Source organism: Hyla sarda, chromosome 8, assembly GCF_029499605.1.
Source record: "Hyla sarda isolate aHylSar1 chromosome 8, aHylSar1.hap1, whole genome shotgun sequence".
NCBI classification, from domain to species: Eukaryota; Metazoa; Chordata; class Amphibia; order Anura; family Hylidae; genus Hyla; species Hyla sarda.
The window spans coordinates 40545491-40564956 of record NC_079196.1 but is presented as its reverse complement, the minus strand read 5'-3'; the positions used below and the strand labels follow the sequence as shown (position 1 = coordinate 40564956).

The 19466-nt window shown below is 43.7% G+C and overlaps 1 protein-coding gene across 1 annotated transcript in view; it reads left to right on the top strand.

The window, feature by feature from the left end:
* Positions 1-19466, top strand: part of LY75 (lymphocyte antigen 75) — a 113292-nt gene that overhangs the window by 55685 nt on the left and 38141 nt on the right. Inside the window, exons 6-16 of the mRNA XM_056536449.1 lie at positions 742-885; positions 1134-1319; positions 2507-2661; positions 5353-5463; positions 5825-5913; positions 6016-6182; positions 7974-8170; positions 11070-11212; positions 11485-11563; positions 13351-13419; positions 16725-16848. Coding sequence (XP_056392424.1) covers positions 742-885; positions 1134-1319; positions 2507-2661; positions 5353-5463; positions 5825-5913; positions 6016-6182; positions 7974-8170; positions 11070-11212; positions 11485-11563; positions 13351-13419; positions 16725-16848 — 1464 coding nt within the window. The remainder of the gene's footprint in view (positions 1-741; positions 886-1133; positions 1320-2506; positions 2662-5352; positions 5464-5824; positions 5914-6015; positions 6183-7973; positions 8171-11069; positions 11213-11484; positions 11564-13350; positions 13420-16724; positions 16849-19466) is intronic.

Here is a 19466-nt window from a genome sequence, read left to right as displayed (position 1 = left end):
ATGGCCCTGATTTACTAAGAGTGTTGTGTAGGTTTCTTTGTGGGTTTTAATTCCCTACAATTTTTTTTCCCCAGTATTTGCTAAGGTTTCTTTACATTTTCCACTTTCCCTGCATTTTTGCTTTTTTTACAAATCTGATCTGTCGGGTTTTCCTCAGCTCAAATCCACCACATTTTATGTGGAAACCTTAGTAAATGTTTTTTTTTTTTTTTTTTTTTTTTTTGTGAAAATGTCGGAAACACGCCCCTTTTCGGTGACCACACCCATTTTCCATACGGCCCTTTTTCTGTTTTTTGTCAGTAAAATGGAGAGTTAGTTGGGTTTTTCTCAATTCTGGCCCAATTTCTGCCGCAGACAGAATTTCGGGCGCATCTGGTGTACAACCCGACAAAACAGGTCTGGTTTGCAGTAGTAAATGAGGGCCAATGTGAGCAAGGGGAAAGGTATGATACGGAGCTTTTTAGCTCTGTTAGGGGTCATAGTAAAGTATGATTTAACTGTCAGGGCTCCTTGGTTTTATTTCATACTATTTTTCAGCTTAACATATAATCCCAAGACTGTTTGCAATAGTATTCAAAGAACTTCTATTGTATCTGAAGATTCATGCACACCTGGGACTAGTTGTTGTAGTTGTGCACCATATGGGTCTTATGCTATTGGATAGACTGGTAGCATGCAACTATCCGCTTCCAAGAATTACATTGACCATTGCTTTTTTTTTTTTTTTTCCTTCTCTCCCAGATATCTCTGCGTTTTCACTAATTGATGGGTCAAGTTGTGGAAAGCTGGATGTGAACTCGGGTCAATTTGAGATCTTTCCTTGCGATGCCGCACTGCCGTATGTTTGCAAGAAGAGCTTAAATGAGACAAAAGCAGAGCCTGTGGGTACGTTGTGTGGAAAAAAAATCCGAATTTTTCTTTTTATATTAAGTCAGTGATTCCCCAACCCGTGGCTTTCTGGCTGCTGCTAAACTACAACTCCCAGCATTCTGTCAGCCACAGGTTGAGGATTCTTTTTTGTTAACAAAATTGGAGATAACCCTAAGAATAATAATAATAAAAAAAAATTAAAAAAAACACTTTATTGGCCTAGCTCGATTAATATTACCTTTGTGGTTCTGATTCTTCCGCAGATTATTGGCATTACTCTGAAACGGAGTGCACTGCAAACTGGACGGCATACAATGGATTTTGTTATGTGTCCCAAGAGGCCATGACGTGGCAGGAAGCAGAACTTTCCTGTAGTAAGGAGAATGCAAGTTTAATAAGCCTTCATTCTCTGGCAGATATTGAACTTGTGGTGACAAAGTTTCAAAAAGGTATGTAATATTAAAGGGGTACCCCAAGACACTTTATCCCGTATCCAAAGGGTCTGATCGCGGGGGTCCCACCGCTGGGGACCCCCGCAATCTAGCATGCAGCCCCCACCTGGAAGCACTGCAGGAAGCACTGGAGGCTCTGTGTTCTTCCTCCCGACCACGGGGACGGAGTATCGTGACGTCACAACTCCGCCCCTGTGTGACGTGACGCCCAGCCCCCTCAATGCAAGTCTATGGGAGGGGGCGTGACGGCCGTCACGCCCCCTCCCATAGACTTGCATTGAGGGGGCGGGGCGTGCCGTCATCAGACATCCGCAATCAGACATCTTATCCCCTATCCTTTGGATAGGGGATAAGATATCTTGGGGCTGGAGTACCCCTTTAAAGAAGCACACTGGGTTCTTTGTTTTTGCGTATTGAGTACAGCATAGCCTATTATGAGAGAGTAAGGTAGAGGTTCTTGTGTATGCCTTATTCTTACCTCTTTTAGTAGATGTGGCAAACATGAGTTTTCAGCCACCCTTTTTCAGAACAGAAATGATTTTCTCATGCTGCTTCGTTTCCCAGGGTGAAGTATAATTACTGCAGTTAGTCTTCCTGCAATATCTAGATCTGGCCACTCTCTTACCTAGGTGTGCTCTGGCCCCTGCCTTCCGAGACAAACCAGTCTCAGGAGTGGCTGCGTGTTCCACCAATCACAGACTGAGGCGGGACATCACGTTCTGACCCCCGCAAACAGACCCTATCCCCTGGATTATGGGAAAAGGTTTTACCCAATCAGAGTACTCCTTTGAAGGAGTTATCTAGGATTAGAAAACGACTTTCTTTAGAAAAAACAGCACCACACTTGTGCTCGGGTTGTTTGTGGTATTACAACTCTGCTCCATTCACTTCAGTGGAACTGAGCTGCAATACCACATACAACCTGAGGACTAGAGTGGCAAGTAAATTATTCTAATCTTGGATAACCCCTTTAAATGTCTGACGAAGAAGGGTCCCCACCTCCAGCCTGGTTATAGCTGGCAGAAGTAGTTGAGAAGCTAAAAAAACAGAGCAGGGCTGTTTTACGCAATTTATGCAACTTCTTTTGACTGGAGTACCCCTTTAGTTCACGGTTTGGTACACCTCAAGAGGTTTATTTTGTTTGTTTGATAGAAATGTTATTCTCTTGTGTCTTTACTTTGCAGAAAATGAAAATATCTGGTCTGGGTTCCAGAGCGAGTCGGTCACACCGCTTTTTAAGTGGTCTGATGGAACGGAAGCGCAGTTCACATACTGGGATCAAAATGAACCATTACCTCCATTTAATGTGACTCCAAACTGTGTGTCCTTTTCAGGACAGGTAAATTTCCCACTTTTTTATTCTTGCAATACATTTAGGAATAAATGCAAATTTTTATTTTTGGATCTTTTCTACCATATTTTGGATGTAACTGCGACTTCCCGTCCACCATATTGTGCATTTACATGGATAAGTGAACTCATCACCCAAATGGACTTCCACACCATGTGCATTGGCCTCTATGTAAATAAAGTAGGATGCAATCACAACATGGTGGATTGGAAGTCTCTGTTATATCCAAAATATGGTAGAAAAGGTCCAGGTGATGATCTCTCCTGTAGTTAACAGGAAGTCAGCTGACCCGGGACTGACCACTTTCTCCGACACATAAAATACTCTGTTTTCTGTGGGTCTGACTGGTGATCACATGATCACAGTTACAGTAATTAAATGCATGGATGTAGCTGTGCTGGAATGAAGCAGATGGCGCTGTAGGATATGTACAACATGACGCATTGGAAGTCTTAGTTACATCCAAAATATGGTAGAAAAGATCCAGCACCATAAACTGATTGGCATGTTAGAAAGTTTTAGTTTCGTTAGTTTTAAGCCAACAGGCTCTTACTCTTAATGATTTTGTCTCAGAATGAGTAAGGCTAGAGCTACACAGCGATTTTGGCCGAGACACGGGTCACACAGTCAGGGACCATTGTATCACACTGCAGGGATCATGCTGCACTGCAGTTAAAGGGGTATTCCAGGATGAATTTTAATTTGACTGTGCTACAGGGGCTGTAAAGTTAGTGAAGTTCATCACATGGGGGGAGATTTATTAAAACCTGTGCAGAGGAAGAGTGGTGCAGTACCCATAGCAACCAATCAGATCGCTGCTTTCATTTTTTAAGAGGCCTGGGAAAAATGAAAGAAGCGATCTGATTGGTTGCTGTGGGCAGCTGCACCACTCTTCCTCTAGACATGTTTTGATAAATCCCCATAGTGTCGTTACCTGGGCTTGATGGCCCAATGTGTATTTTTAACAGCATATAAAATTATTGTCGTCTCAGGTTTTCCCAGGTTGCAGTGCAGCCTGAGACATTACATCACTAGGCAGGTGATAAAAGGGGGCCTGTCTTTGCTTCAATGATTGGAGCGACTGCTGGGTGGAAGGGAGATCATTCTGCAGTGAATTATAGGTTTGCAACATCTGGAGGCACCCTGGTTAGAAAACACTGGTCTATTGCCTTGAAGGTAGCTCAGGTGTGTTTCAATGGGGGGGGTGGCTGATGTGTGGGAGGAAGAAAAATTACCTCACACTTACAAACAAGGAATTATGGGACATGTAGTTCGAGGGAGGGAACTCCAACAGGAAATACCCAGTTCACAAAAATATAGCCACAGTGTTATGCTTGACTCGGAACATAGCTGTTTAGCTCCTAGATAAGCACAGATCCTTCCTAAGCATGTCCATTACTGTCTGGCGGGTAAATACTAAAATCATCTTATGTTGGATAACCCCTTTAAGGTACAAACAAAACATTCCTAGGATCAATAGTCATGTAGTAAAAAAAAGGGCTACTTTGCCTGATAAAAGGGCCTTTTCACACTGTAGTTTTTGTAAAGTTTTTCGTCCATTTTTTTTATTTTTTTTTGTAGCCAAAGCCAGAAGTAGGCTTAAAAGTAAATCTGAAGGAAGGACTAAGGGCTCTGTCACGTGGCAGAATTTCAATGGGATTCTGCTGCACCATGCACGCAACAGAATTGCTGCATTGGATAACTTTTGCCCCGGAAAATCAGATTCCAGACTTTGCAGAATTTTTCCTGGGTAGTCATTCTGCCATGTGAATGGTCCCAAAGGGTGCACTCACATGGCAGAATTTCCAGTGTTGCAGCCTCCCATTGTCTTCAATGGGATTCTTCTGCACTGTTCACACTGCTGAATTTCAGGACTCCGACGAAAGAATGAACATGTTCGAACACCCGTGGACTGCATTGGTGACTGTGTAATGAAGAAAACTCTGTCCCTGTATCGGAATGTGACCCTCCAAACAGGCACACAGTTTTCTGCTTTACAGCAGTCTCCCATTCACTCCCTAACCCCTAAACCTAACCCTTACCACACTTTTCTACTTTACAGCCTGCTCCTTTTCACTCCCTATCCCCTAATCCTAACCTCTAACCCCTAATCCTAACCTCTAACCCCTAATCCTAACCTCTAACCCCTAATCCTAACCTCTAAACCCTAATCCTAACCTCTAAACCCTAATCCTAACCTCTAAACCCTAATCCTAACCTCTAAACCGTAATCCTAACCTCTAAACAATAATCCTAACCTCTAACCCCTAATCCTAACACCCTTACCCCCTAACCCCTAACCCTTACCCCCTAACCGTGATCAGCACTAAGAAAGGCTGAGAGCGCTGAGCTCAGGTCACATTCGGCTGCGAGTCACAATTTATTTTAAATTTTTTTTATATCAGTCGTGCTGGTCTGCTCGGTTCTTGCGCCAATGGATTTCTGCGGCGACCGGTGCACTCTGAGTTTTCCGGGCAGATATTCTGTGGTGTCAATGTAGCCTTACCCCTTAAATTTGGCTCAACAAAAATTGCAGTAGTGTCGTTGCCCCCCCCCCCCCAAAAGCTGCTGTTTGTGACATTAGTCTAGAAAGTACTTTTTATGATTTATGTTTGTTTTCCTTTCCTAGATTATTGTGTGAGATTGTAATGAAAAAGTTTATTCTTCTCTTTCCACCAGACCGGTCGCTGGCATGTGAGAAATTGTTCGGAGACATTGAAGTCCGTCTGCAGGAAGCCTGGTGTGGTAAAGAACGCCACCAACTCTGACTCGGGATGTCCTCAAGATAAGGTACGTTACATTTTCCTACCCGCTTAAGTCCTGGCAAGAAGATGCATTCATTTAGAAAAGTACCTTATGTTACATAAAGATTTATGTGGTATGTAGTGCAGCCAGAAACCTGTGTATTTATTTTAAGAATTGCCGAGAGCGCTCACTTGCCAATTCAACAGTGTTCTCCAAACTGTGGACCTCCAGGTGTTTTCAAAACTACAACTCCCAGCATGCCCGGACAGCCAACGGCTGTCCGGGCATGCTGAGAGTTGTAGTTTTGCAACATCTGGAGGTCCACAGTTCGGAGACCACTGCCATAGAACCTAAGCTTCTCTTATCAGAAGTGTCATTAACTTACGGTATTTATTTTTCTGTGTAGAACTGGAGGAAGCATGGAGAATACTGCTATCTCTTTAACACGACTGAAGTGTTATTTGAGGCGCGCTGCAACCTTATTATTACAAACAGGTAAAAAAAAATAATAATAAAAATTTTTCGTGACTTTATTTTATTGGTGATGCTTGATTCTAAGATCTTGATGTTAATATCACGTCTCCTCTGATCATTCAGGTTTGAGCAAGAATTCCTGAACTCCTTAATAAGAAAGCAAAGTAACATTGAAGGGAAATATTTCTGGACGAGCTTAAGGGATGCGAACGGGACTGGAGATTACTATTGGGAGACTGCGGACGGAACAAAAGACCCCACCTATTCCAACTGGAACACCCACCAGCCAGGTAATCATAGACTTATATGTAGACTTTCTGCCCTTCGGTCAGGGTGCAAAATCTGCAGATTTGGTGTCTTTTTTTTAATTTATTTTATTTATGCTTGTATTTATTTATTTTTCTTCCCAAATAAGTCAATAAATAAGTAAATTGAATAGATAAATCTTTCTATCTATTCATCCATTCGTCCGTCGAGAGTTATCAAAACCTGTGCAGAGGAAAAGTTGACCAGTTGCCCTCAGCAACCAATCAGATCGCTTCTTTTGTTTTTCAGAGGCCTTTTTTTTTTTTTTAAGTGAAAGAAGTGATCTGATTGGTTGCTATGGGCCACTGGTCAACTTTTCCTTCACGGAGGTTTTGATCAATCTCCCCCATTATCACGTTCTCTAGTTCAGTGTAGTAATTTTATATTCTACTTATTGACCAAATTTTCTTTCCATTTTCGCATTTTGGATTTTTTTTACTCCCTACCTTTATAAGAGGCATAACTCTATTATTTTTTATATCTACAGACACATACAGGGACTTGTCTTTTTGTAGTACTAAATCTACGTGATGACATGCTTTTATTGTAAAATATAATAACAATATATTTTTATATAGCGCCAACAGATTCCGCAGCGCCTTTACCATTTTGGGGTACAAATAAGGACAAGTATCAGACTGAATATTTAGTGTGTAATACTAGAACAGTGAAGGCCCTGCTCGCGAAAATTAACAGACTATGAGGAATGGGGTTGAAAGGGAGATTTATCAAAACCTGTCCAGAGGAAAAGTTGCTGAGTTGCCCATAGCAACCAATCAGATCGCTTCTGAAAGAAGCGATCTGATTGGTTGCTATGGGCAACTCAGCAACTTTTCCTCTGGACAGGTTTTGATAAATCTCCCCTCGCCCCCCCCCCCCCCCCCAAGGTGCTTTATTGAAACAATGGCCGAATGTCTAAAGTGCATAGAGTGTGTTGAGAGACTGCCGAATATGGAGCTTTTGATGTCTCCAAGACTCGGAGATTTAAAAAAGGAGCAAAGTCTTCAGAGGGGAGACCAATATAGAGACAAATATACTTCAGAACCAACAAAATTATTTGTGCGGGGAAACTGAGCAAAAAATATGCAATTATTAAAAAATGGGGGGGGAGGGGGGGGGGGCTGTAATGATACTTCATTTCATTGTAAAATATACTTTAGAACCAAAAAAAAAATAAAAAGGATTTGTGGGGTGAAATTGAAATTCAAAATTTACCATGCATCAAAACTAACATGCTGTTCAGGTCAGTACGATTACAACGATACCCTATTTATAGTTTTTGTTATGTTTTACTACTTAAAAAATATATTCTTAAAATATAAATACATTTATTTATTTATATATATATTGCTTTAAATTGTCCTATTCTGACCCCTATGACTTTTTTTGTTTTGTTTACAGAGCTGCGTAAGTGCCATTATTTTTGTGCCATGATCTGTATTTTTTTTTATAGTTACCCCATTTGCGTATATGTGACTTTTTAATCCCTTTTTATTCTGTCTTTTCTGGTATTTGATTCGACCAAAAATCAACAGTTTTAGTCTTTGGTATTTTGCATTTATGCTGTTCATCATACTTGTTTATAAGCATTGCTTTTATCGCCGATACTGATCATTGCTATTAAGATACAGCTGACAACTGCCGCGTATATGCAGTGACCGCCCATGTGACGTATAAACACGAATGGGCGCTCACTAAGGGGTTTATACTGGTAAATGCAACCAAAGTGCAATTTTCATTATGTCTTCGTAAATATATAAAAATGTGTTTTGCAGCATTAGCCGGGGGATGTGTTGCTTTGGCCACTGGAGAATCTCTCGGGAAATGGGAGGTGAAAGACTGCAAAACTTTCAAAGCTTTGTCTATCTGCAAGAAAAGGATTGGAGAAACAAAAGAGGAAGAGCCCCCCAAACCTCCCCCCACCACGTGTCCTGAGGGCTGGAAGCCTGGATCAGACCTCTACTGCTACAAAGTATGACATTTATTATAATATAAACTATGACTGAGATTTATCAAAACCTGTCAAGAGGAAAAGTTGCTGAGTTGGGCATAGCAACCAATCAGTGGGGGAGATTTATCAAAACCTGTCCAGAGGAAACGTTGCTGAATTGCTCATAGCAACCAATCAGATCGCTTCTTTCAGAAGCGATCTGATTGGTTGCTATGGGCAACTCAGCAACTTTTCCTCTGGACAGGTTTTGATAAATCTCCCCCAATGTGTTTACAAAGCTGCGGAAATTGTGGATCGCCCTACATTTGAGATAAGTCAACCAAACCCACCAATTGTAGCAGTCTGATGTGTATCGGGAGATAAGCCATTGCCAGACACCTCTAGCACAAGCTAATTCCCATCTCCCTGCAGAAATAAACATGGATGCTCTGGTGAGTGTGCATGTATATGGTGGAGCCGAGAGAAATGCCTGTCAGCAGAAGCAGTATTTTTCGGACAGTGATCTCAAGTGCATGGCTGGTTACACTTTTTGACGCTGTTTATTAAAAGTATAGAACCTTATTAATCGTACGCTCACCTTTTTAGAGTCCATGTCAGCAGTGGGGAAGTCTCTGCAGCTACCCTCCCAGCACTGTCAGCATAATATATATACACCACTAAGGCTATGTTCACACTACGGAATCTAAGGCTTGTAAATTGCAGTCCCCATAGACTGTATTCCAGGCGGATATCGCCAAAAGAATGAGCAAGATCATTCTTTCGCTGGCGGAATTTCAGCGGCGGAACTTTCGACTGTGAAATTCCGTAGTGTGCACTCTGCAGCAGAACCCCTTAGACAACAATGGGACTCGGCTGCACACGAATTTGAGTGGTATTTCAAAAACTGAATTCTGCTTCGAAATTCCGTAGTGTGAACCTGGCCTTAAAGGGGTACTCCACTGCTAGACATCTTATCCCCTATCCAAAGGATAGGGAATAAGATGTCTGATTGATTGAAGGGGTCTGGCTACTGGGGGCCCCTACCACGATCTCCCGCAGCACCCAACGTTCTAAACAAACGCTGGGTTCCTGCGGCAGTGGTCGTGACGCCACGCCCACTCCCATAGACCGAGACATACAGGGACTTGTCTTTTTGTAGTACTAAATCTACGTGATGACATGCTTTTATTGTAAAATATAATAACAATATATTTTTATATAGCGCCAACAGATTCCGCAGCGCCTTTACCATTTTGGGGTACAAATAAGGACAAGTATCAGACTGAATATTTAGTGTGTAATACTATAACAGTGAAGGCCCTGCTCGCGAAAATTAACAGACTATGAGGAATGGGGTTGAAAGGGAGATTTATCAAAACCTGTCCAGAGGAAAAGTTGCTGAGTTGCCCATAGCAACCAATCAGATCGCTTCTGAAAGAAGCGATCTGATTGGTTGCTATGGGCAACTCAGCAACTTTTCCTCTGGACAGGTTTTGATAAATCTCCCCCAAGGTGCTTTATTGAAACAATGGCCGGATGTCTAAAGTGCATAAAGTGCACCCCTACCCCTTAATTCCCTGGTTGAACTTGATGGACATATGTCTTTTTTCGACCGTACTAACTATGTAACTATGTGTTGAGAGACTGCCGAATATGGAGCTTTTGATGTCTCCAAGACTCGGAGATTTAAAAAAGGAGCAAAGCCTTCATAGGGGAGACCGATATAGAGACAAATATACTTCAGAACCAACAAAATTATTTGTGCGGGGAAACTGAGCAAAAAATATGCAATTATTAAAAAATGGGGGGGGGGGGCTGTAATGATACTTCATTTCATTGTAAAATATACTTTAGAACCAAAAAAAAATAATAATAATAAAATAAAAAGGATTTGTGGGGTGAAATTGAAATTCAAAATTTACCATGCATCAAAACTAACATGCTGTTCAGGTCAGTACGATTACAACGATACCCTATTTATAGTTTTTGTTATGTTTTACTACTTAAAAAATATATTCTTAAAATATAAATAAATATATTTATTTATATATATTGCTTTAAATTGCCTTATTCTGACCCCTATGACTTTTTTGTTTTGTTTACAGAGCTGCGTAAGTGCCATTATTTTTGTGCCATGAACTGTGTTTTTTTTTATAGTTACCCCATTTGCGTATATGTGACTTTTTAATCCCTTTTTATTCTGTCTTTTCTGGTATTTGATTCGACCAAAAATCAACAGTTTTAGTCTTTGGTATTTTGCACTTATGCTGTTCATCATACTTGTTTATAAGCATTGCTTTTATCGCCGATACTGATCATTAATCAAAAACTGAATTCTGCTTCGAAATTCCGTAGTGTGAACCTGGCCTTAAAGGGGTACTCCACTGCTAGACATCTTATCCCCTATCCAAAGGATAGGGAATAAGATGTCTGATTGATTGAAGGGGTCTGGCTACTGGGGGCCCCTACCACGATCTCCCGCAGCACCCAACGTTCTAAACAAACGCTGGGTTCCTGCGGCAGTGGTCGTGACGCCACGCCCACTCCCATAGACCTGAATGGAGGGGGCGTGGCTTGATGGCTCAAAAGGGTGTGGCCATGGCATCAAAATCGCGGCCTCTGGCTCCAAGCATTCTGAACAAACTGTACACCTTTCAAGTGTCTACAGTACAGTGTTTTCTCCAAAAGAGATGGAAGAGCTTTGGTAATTTGGTGCTGAAAGGCATTGCCGCTTTCCATGATATCAAAGACTTACAAGCTTTCTACATTTTGCTGACTGGAGAACAAAGTGTGTTACAAATTTTTGCCATAACTTTCAATAGGCCATTCCACCAATCTTTTTATTTTAGTTTTTTTTTTTCTTTATAAATCTATACATTTCTTTATATGTTTTATTCTTCAGGGCTATTTTGTGAACATTTTTTTGTACTTCTTTTTGTAGCTGTTTCATAAAGAGAGACTTCTGAGGCAGAGGACTTGGGCAGAAGCCGAGGGAATTTGTGAAGAGTTTGGCGGCCATCTTGTCAGTTTTTCACATATGGAAGACATGAACAACTTGTATTCATTTCTAAAATCTTTATTGGGGTATGTCCTATTTTACCCATAAAGCATTTTTACCTAGGAAAAAAAAGCTTTATTTCTTATTTGACCGTAAAATTTTATCCCATTTATAGAAGGATTTATACCATATATGTTTTGGTCAGTATTGTTTTTTTTTTTTAGAATTCTAACATTTGGTTTTCTTTTTTTTTCTTTTTTAAATCTGATTTGTTGCCACAGTTAACTGCAATCTATGCCATTTATAAATAACTTATATTTTGTAAGCTAACATTGCTATGTTCACTTATTTTTACCAGTATCAGTAATACACGGTGGGTCTGGCTGGGCTTAAATAAAAGAAATCTGGGAAATTGGGAATGGAGTGATGGCCATCCAGTAAGTAAACGTTCTATGCACTAATATTTTTCTCATCTGTGATGTAATAAATCTGTAAATGATGAAGCTTTCCCCTCCTTCCTGGCTTATATGTATTTATACATATAGGGGGAGATTTAGCAATACATGAATAGAGGAAAAGTTTCTGAGTTGTCCATAGCAACCAATCAGATAACTTCTTTCATTTTGCAGAGGCCTTGTTAAAAATGAAAGAAGCAATCTGATTGGTTGCTATGGGCAACTCAGCAACTTTTCCTCTGGACAGGTTTTGATAAATCTCCCCCATAGACGTCGCATGATAAAATGTTTTTTTATTTTTATTTTTTTTATTCGTTTTTCTTATTGTAGTTTGCAATCACTCATCTCATAGAGAAAACATTGCTGTATGCACTGAGTTCCCATTGGGCCTGTGCCTATATACAGCAGAGAGTCAGCACTGCATTGTAAATCATAGGAGAGTAAGGGTATGTTCACACTACGGAATTCACAGCGAAAATCCGCGAGCCGAATTCCGCAGTGTGAACTTAACATTAGTGTGAATGGGTCTCCGCGAGACCCGTTCACACTGCGGAATTTCAGCGGCGGAGAATTCCGCCGCTGAAATTGTTCCGCGCGAAGAATGAACATGTTCATTCTTTGCGCGGAAGTCCGCGAGCACTGCATAGCCGTCAATGGTGACGGCGCAGTGCCGGGCGGTCCTTCCACAGTCTGCCAGTCTGAATCTCCTCTCGCTGAATTCAGTGAGCGGAGATTCCGTTCACACTCTGTAGTGTGAACATACCCTAAGGCTGCATTCACACTTAGTTTTTACATTACGGGTGCCGGATCAGGCTGGGGGAGGGGCAAACCGGGCTCTCCCATACCCCAGGTGGACCAGCGCTGAACTCCATTTACTTTAATGAGCCGACCGGAGTCAAACCGTGACTCCGGTCGGCTCATTTTTGACCCATATGCGGTTTCCTGACCGGACGTAAAACCTTAGTTTACTCCGGTTTTAGGTCCGGTTACAAAACTGGATACAGGTCAAAAATGAGCCGACCGGAGTCACCGTTTGACTCCGGTCGGCTCATTAAAGTAAATGGAGTTCAGTGCTGGTCCGGCTGGGGTCGGGCACCCGTAATGTAAAAACGAAGTGTGAATGCAGCCTTATAGAGCAGTTCTAAGCCACAGTTGAGCTCACTTACTTTGTAGTTTATACAGTACCTGTCAATTAGAAAAACTTTTGCTTTGTCAAAGAGATGTAGCAAATGTTGTCAATCAGGAGAACAAGACTGGAGAAGTGTGCGCTTAGCGCGTTCTCTCCAGTCTTTGTGTCACATGACCTGGACGGACTTACAATACAAGCCTATGAGGCCGATAGGCACAGAACGGAGAGCGAAGCGCACAGTTCCAGTGCGTGATCTGCTCCAAATAAATTGCAGGTTAGTATCATTAGGTTAGAGCTGTGTTTACTAAACAGTGTCTCTCCAGCTGTTGCAAAACTACAACTCCCAGCATGCCCGGACAGCCTTTGGCTGTCTGGGCATGCTGAGAGTTGTAGCTTTGCAACAGCTGGAGGCACCCTAGATGGGGAAAAAAAACTGTGTTAGAGGCTAGAATACAATAATAAAGATCCTTGCAGTTCTTGCTAGAACCTTCTGACTTCTTGGCACACTGTAATAACATTGTGTTAGGAAATAGTTTTCTAATGTTGTCTTCAGAGCTGCTCATGGTGTTCTTTTATTTTGTTCCATATATTGGTCCTGATATGTGATTGTTTTGACTGAGTGATCTCTTTTCTTCCATAGATCTCCTCTACAGTGCTGAGTGAGATTCAGGAAGATGACTATTCTTTCCGGGACTGTGCTGCTTTTGAGGTGGGTTGCTGTGTGTGAATAGTTGAAGCCAATAACTTTGTACGTGAAGAGAGTAACTACCGTTTCGTAAATATTTCGACATATCATCAGAGGGTCAAGTCCTGGGGAAAAAAAAGTGTGTGGACTCACCCAAGATTTCTACTCAAGGGCTGGTCCTGCAAGACTCCTAACAGTGTTCCTGCTGTGGAAAAAAGAGCAGGAACTCCATGCCCATGCGTTCCTGCGGCACTTGAGTCCTGCATATCATAGTGACATGGCAGAGGTTTTGATCAGTGGGGGTCTGAGTACTCCGTCTCTTTGCTATGAGCATACCGTATTAATCGGCATATAACACGCACTGGCATATAACACGCACCCTCATTTTCACAGGAAAAAAAATGTATGTAAAATAAATGACTTGGAAGCTCTGAACTATATGCCTCATCATCCTCCCCAACTTTGATTCCCCCTGCTCCTCAGTCTACCCCCCCTTCCCCTTGCCACATCATTCCTCCCCTTTTATCAGCCCCTGTGCCACATTTACCCCCCCCCCCCCCTTTGATCCCCTGTGTGCCGCCTTTCCCGTGATTCCCCCAGCTCATCATTTTCCCCCTTTGACTCATCATTCCCCCCCCTTTGACTCATCACCCCCCCTCCTGACTCATCATTCCCCCTCTTCTGACTCATCATTCCCCCTCTTCTGACTCATCATTCCCCCCCTTCTGACTCATCATTCCCCCCCTTCTGACTCATCATTCCCCCCCTTCTGACTCATCATTCCCCCCCTTCTGACTCATCATTCCCCCCCTTCTGACTCATCATTCCCCCCCCTTCTGACTCATCATTCCCCCCCTTCTGACTCATCATTCCCCCCCCCTTTCTGACTCATCATTCCCCCCCCCTTTCTGACTCATCATTCCCCCCCCCTTCTGACTCATCATTCCCCCCCCTTCTGACTCATCATTCCCCCCCTTCTGACTCATCATTCCCCCCCTTCTGACTCATCATTCCCCCCCTTCTGACTCATAATTCCCCCCCTTCTGACTCATCATTTTCCCCCTTCTGACTCATCATTCCCCCCCTTCTGACTCATCATTCCCCCCCTTCTGACTCATCATTCCCCCCCTTCTGACTCATCATTCCCCCCCTTCTGACTCATCATTCCCCCCCTTCTGACTCATCATTCCCCCCCTTCTGACTCATCATTCCCCCCCCTTCTGACTCATCATTCCCCCCCCCTTCTGACTCATCATTCCCCCCCCCCTTCTGACTCATCATTCCCCCCCTTCTGACTCATCATTCCCCCCTTCTGACTCATAATTCCCCCCCTTCTGACTCATCATTTTCCCCCTTCTGACTCATCATTTTCCCCCTTCTGACTCATCATTCCCCCCCTTCTGACTCATCATTCCCCCCCTTCTGACTCATCATTCCCCCCCTTCTGACTCACCATTCCCCCCCCTTCTGACTCACCATTCCCCCCCCTTCTGACTCACCATTCCCCCCCTTCTGACTCACCATTCCCCCCCTTCTGACTCACCATTCCCCCCCTTCTGACTCACCATTCCCCCCCCTTCTGACTCACCATTCCCCCCCTTCTGACTCACCATTCCCCCCCTTCTGACTCACCATTCCCCCCCTTCTGACTCACCATTCCCCCCCTTCTGACTCACCATTCCCCCCCTTCTGACTCATCTATCCCCCCCCTTCTGACTCATTATTCCCCCCCCTCTTCTGACTCATTATTCCCCCCCCCTTCTGACTCATTATTCCCCCCCCTCCCTTCTGACTCATTATTCCCCCCCCTCCCTTCTGACTCATTATTCCCCCCCCTCCCTTCTGACTCATTATTCCCCCCCCTCCCTTCTGACTCCTCATTCCCCCCCCCCCTTCTGACTCATCATTTCCCCCCTTGCTCATAATCCTCCCTTGCTCATTGTTCCCCCCTCTCCCCCTGCTTTTTTGGTTTTTCATATTACCTTACCTTGCCACACTCGGCAGGCTCAGGTAATGTGGCAGGTCTGGTGGGCTGTGTGGATAGTAGCAGGAGCCACCGCTGGTCACTGTTTTAAAGTGTCCGCGGTCGGGCTGCTTATCTGTAACAAGCAGCCGGCGCTGTGGCCACTTTAAATCAGTGACCAGAACATTTATCGGGGTATAACACGTAGGCAGGCTTTTTGCCCTAAATTTAGGTTTTAAAAATACACTGATAATTACAGTACTTAAAGGGGTACTCTGGTACTTACACATCTTATCCCCTATCCAAAGGATAGGGGATAAGATGCCTGATCGCAGGAGTCTCGCAGCTGGGGGCGCCCCGTTTGTAATCAGTCCCCGGAGCGTGTTCGCTCCGGGTCTGATTACGGTCGACCGCACGGCCGGCGGCGTGTGACGTCACGCTCCGCCCCTCAATACAAGCTTACGGGAGGGGGCCTGATAGCTATCACGCCCCCTCCCGTTGGCTTGCATTGAGGGGTGGAGCGTGATGTCACACGGGGGCGGAGGCGTGACGTCACACGCCGCTGGCCCTGCAGTCGCCAGTAATCGGACCAGTAGCGAACACGCTCCGGGGACTGATTACAAACGGGGTGCCCCGTGCATGATCCCAGGCGTCCCCAGCTGCGGGACTCCCACGATCAGGCATCTTATCCCCTATCCTTTGGATAGGGGATAAGATGTGTAAGCACCGTAGTACCCATTTAACATATGCAGCTTCGTCTTCTCTCCTTGGATTAAAGCGTACCTGTCATATCACAGAAAAAATGATGCTTCTATATGTTACTTATTACCGTAGGTCATGCAGATGCAGTACATGGTTTTGTTTTTTTTGTTTAGTTTCTGTATTTGGCTCACAAATCCCTTTGTTTGGCTGCTCACTCTTTATGAAATCCACTGCTCAGGAAGGGGCGTGTCTGAGGCAAGCACTGAGCCCGCCTTCACTCACCATGCATTCTCTGAGTCTGCTGTGCTGTGTCTCTTCATCCGATCACTGCAGGCTGCTCTGTAACCACACTTCTCTTTGTTTTTATACTGCTGTCTGATAGGACAGGGGAGTTCTAGTCCTTCCCTCACTTCCTGGACTTTGTTTTTAATCTTTTTTTATAAGCCAGGATTTTATAAGCCAGGATTTAATTTTCTATGAAAAGGAGATGAAAGAAAAAAATGTATGAAGTATATTTGAGAGGTTAATGTTTTGTCATTGACAGTGCCCATTTGAGCTTTTAACAATGTTTTTGTGTTTTTTGTTTTACATTTTTCTGTTTGTCAGTACCTTGATTGGATTTCATTTGACTATTTTATATATTTTTTGCATTCTAAATATACAGATTAATGTACCAAAGCGATCGTACTGGATGGGGATTATGGACCTATCTTATGCTGAAACAAATTTTAGACTAAAACCTTTCCACTGTGATGCACAGCTTGATTGGGTGTGCCAGGTTCCTAAAGGTAAACTTCCTGCTGAATTCTTCTACTCCACAATGGGCTCACAGGTTTCACATAGCTTTCGCACTATTTTCTCTTTTTCTCCATTTGAAAAGTGGGCGTAGATGCCAGAGGGCAGTGGATCATTGTTCTTAGGGACACTCTAAAAAAAAAAAAAATAATAATATTTTGCCTGGTATTTATGCTGGTAGTCTTTACATCTCTGAAACCCATACATTGGTCACCAGGAGAGACCCAATTTATGGTTTAGAGGAGTGAATTTAAAAGTCCGCTGTATGTGAATTAATACATATTAGCCACATTGAGAGCACCACAGAATGGCGGCCAGTGTCTTAGTGTGTATAGGCTTTTTTGCACAGATTTTTTTTTTTTTTTTTTTTTTTTTTTTTTTTTTTTTTTATGGTTCAATTTCTTTTTAAATGCAAAATTGGGAAAAGGTCTTCCTTACAAACTAGCTACTATTTTGTTGCTGTAAAGTCTGTGAAACTCCTTCACGTAGCTGACTGTGCTGAGGCTTTCGATGCAGATTGACTGCTGGCTGTGTCAGCTCGATTTTGATCCCACACATCTGAGTGTCAAGGTGCCGATCTATATACTTTCAATAGCTAGATGAACGCACATTCAGCCATCTGCTTTTCCTCATGATTATATTCTACACATGCACCATTGACCCAGCCAAGTGTGCACACGTTCATGCGATATACTTGCGGTGAGGTTTCCTTCCTTCTCACTCTCCATACATCTCAACAAAACAATGCAATGCGCCATGTACATAGTTCTTTTCTCATAAATACTAGGGATGTAAGAAAAAATCGATTTGCGCGATTATCGCGATTTTTTCACTTGGCGATACTGAATCGATTCAAAATATTTTTCAATCGATTCTTTAAGGCATGTGGAATTTGTATCTCCTGACCCCAGGAACAGCATGTCCCGGGCATCAGGAGATACAAGTTCCACATTTGTGGAGCCGGGCAGGCTGGATCTGATGCGGCGGCGCTCTGGGTGTACAGAGCGGGCTCCGACTCGTGCCCGCTCCGTACTCTGCGACCCCCTGCTGATTTCAGTAGCCAGGGGCCGCTGATGCATCACCGCCGCTAATATCCAGTATGCGGTGCTCTGCATTGTGTATGGAGCGGGCTCCGGACTCCTGCCCGCTCCATACTTTGCAGCCCCCGGCTGTTCTCAGTAGCCGGGGGCCGCCGCTAATAGCCAGCATGCGGCGATCGCTGCGGCTGGCTATTTAAGGAGTAGTCCGGCGCGCGCTTTTCTCATTTTATCCCGTCCGGGCTGCAAAATAAAAGAAAACACACTTTCTCTTACCTGCCAACAAGCCCCCGGAGCTCCGGTACACTCCGGTACAGGTGTTCGGTCCCCGGGCTGTATTCTTCTTACTTCCTGTTAGCCCGGCACGTCACACGGAGCTTCAGCCTATCACCGGCCGCAGTGATGTCCCGCCTCGGCTGGTGATAGGCTGAAGCTCCGTGTGAAGTGCCGGACTAACAGGAAGTAAGAAGAATTCAGCCCGGGGACCGAACACCTATACTGTGTACCGGAGCTCCGGGGGCTCGTTGGCAGGTAAGAGAAAGTTTGTTTTCTTTTATTTTGCAGCCCGGACGGGATAAAATGAGAAAAGTGCGCGTCGGACTACTAGATCGTCGCTGTCAAAGCTGACAGCGGCGTCTAAAGGGATCTGTGAATGCTCCCTGGTGGGCAATGTATCGAGATATATGGCGATGTATCGTCACCTAGACGGTATCGCGATATATCGGGATATATCGAATCGCCACACTGGTATCGCGATTCGAATCGTATCGCCAAATTCTTGGCAATTCACACCCCTAATAAATACATTACAAAACTCCCGTATTTGTATCAAAGTCCTTCAGTAGAAAGTGGTGTGTCTTTGGGCTGTCATCAGCTCACATTCATCAAGTCTTCTATGTCGCCCAGTGTTTTCCAAACTGTGTGCTTCCAGCTTTTGCAATACTACAACTCCCAGCATGCCTGGACAGCCTAAGGCATTGTAATAAAACACTGTTGTAGCCCTTAGTGCCTTGTTTCCCTGCACTCAAAGACACGGTTTTATTTTGTGGGGAGGAGCAGGTGTTACAGCAGATCAAATGTCTGAAAACGATTTTGAGGCCATGCCGCTTTATCAGACAGGCTATGACTCCGCCTCTGTCATCACACATGGGCTATGGCCCCGCCTCTCATCAGTCATGGACTATGCTCCGCCTCCCTCATCAGACATGGGCTATGCTCCGCGTCTCTCATTAGACATGTGAGTTAGAACCAATGTCGTTCTTTTATAGCAACACGTATTAGCTGTTTTCTTTTTGGCTATATAAAAAAATGATCATTATAAAAATGTAATACCATAACAGTGTCTGTGTGCAAGGAAACATGGCACTAAGGGCTGCAAGGAAGACTCCGTGTACATGAGTTGATAACATTCTAAAGATGTCCCACTTTCTACTGAAGGACTGCTAGATCATTTGTGCACAAATAGGATGGTTGTGTAATGTATTTATGACAAGAGTTATAAAGAAATGATTTGCAACCAAGGAGCTTAGGGGGTGGTACACAGAATATCAAAGTCTTCAGAAGGGAAAAGCATC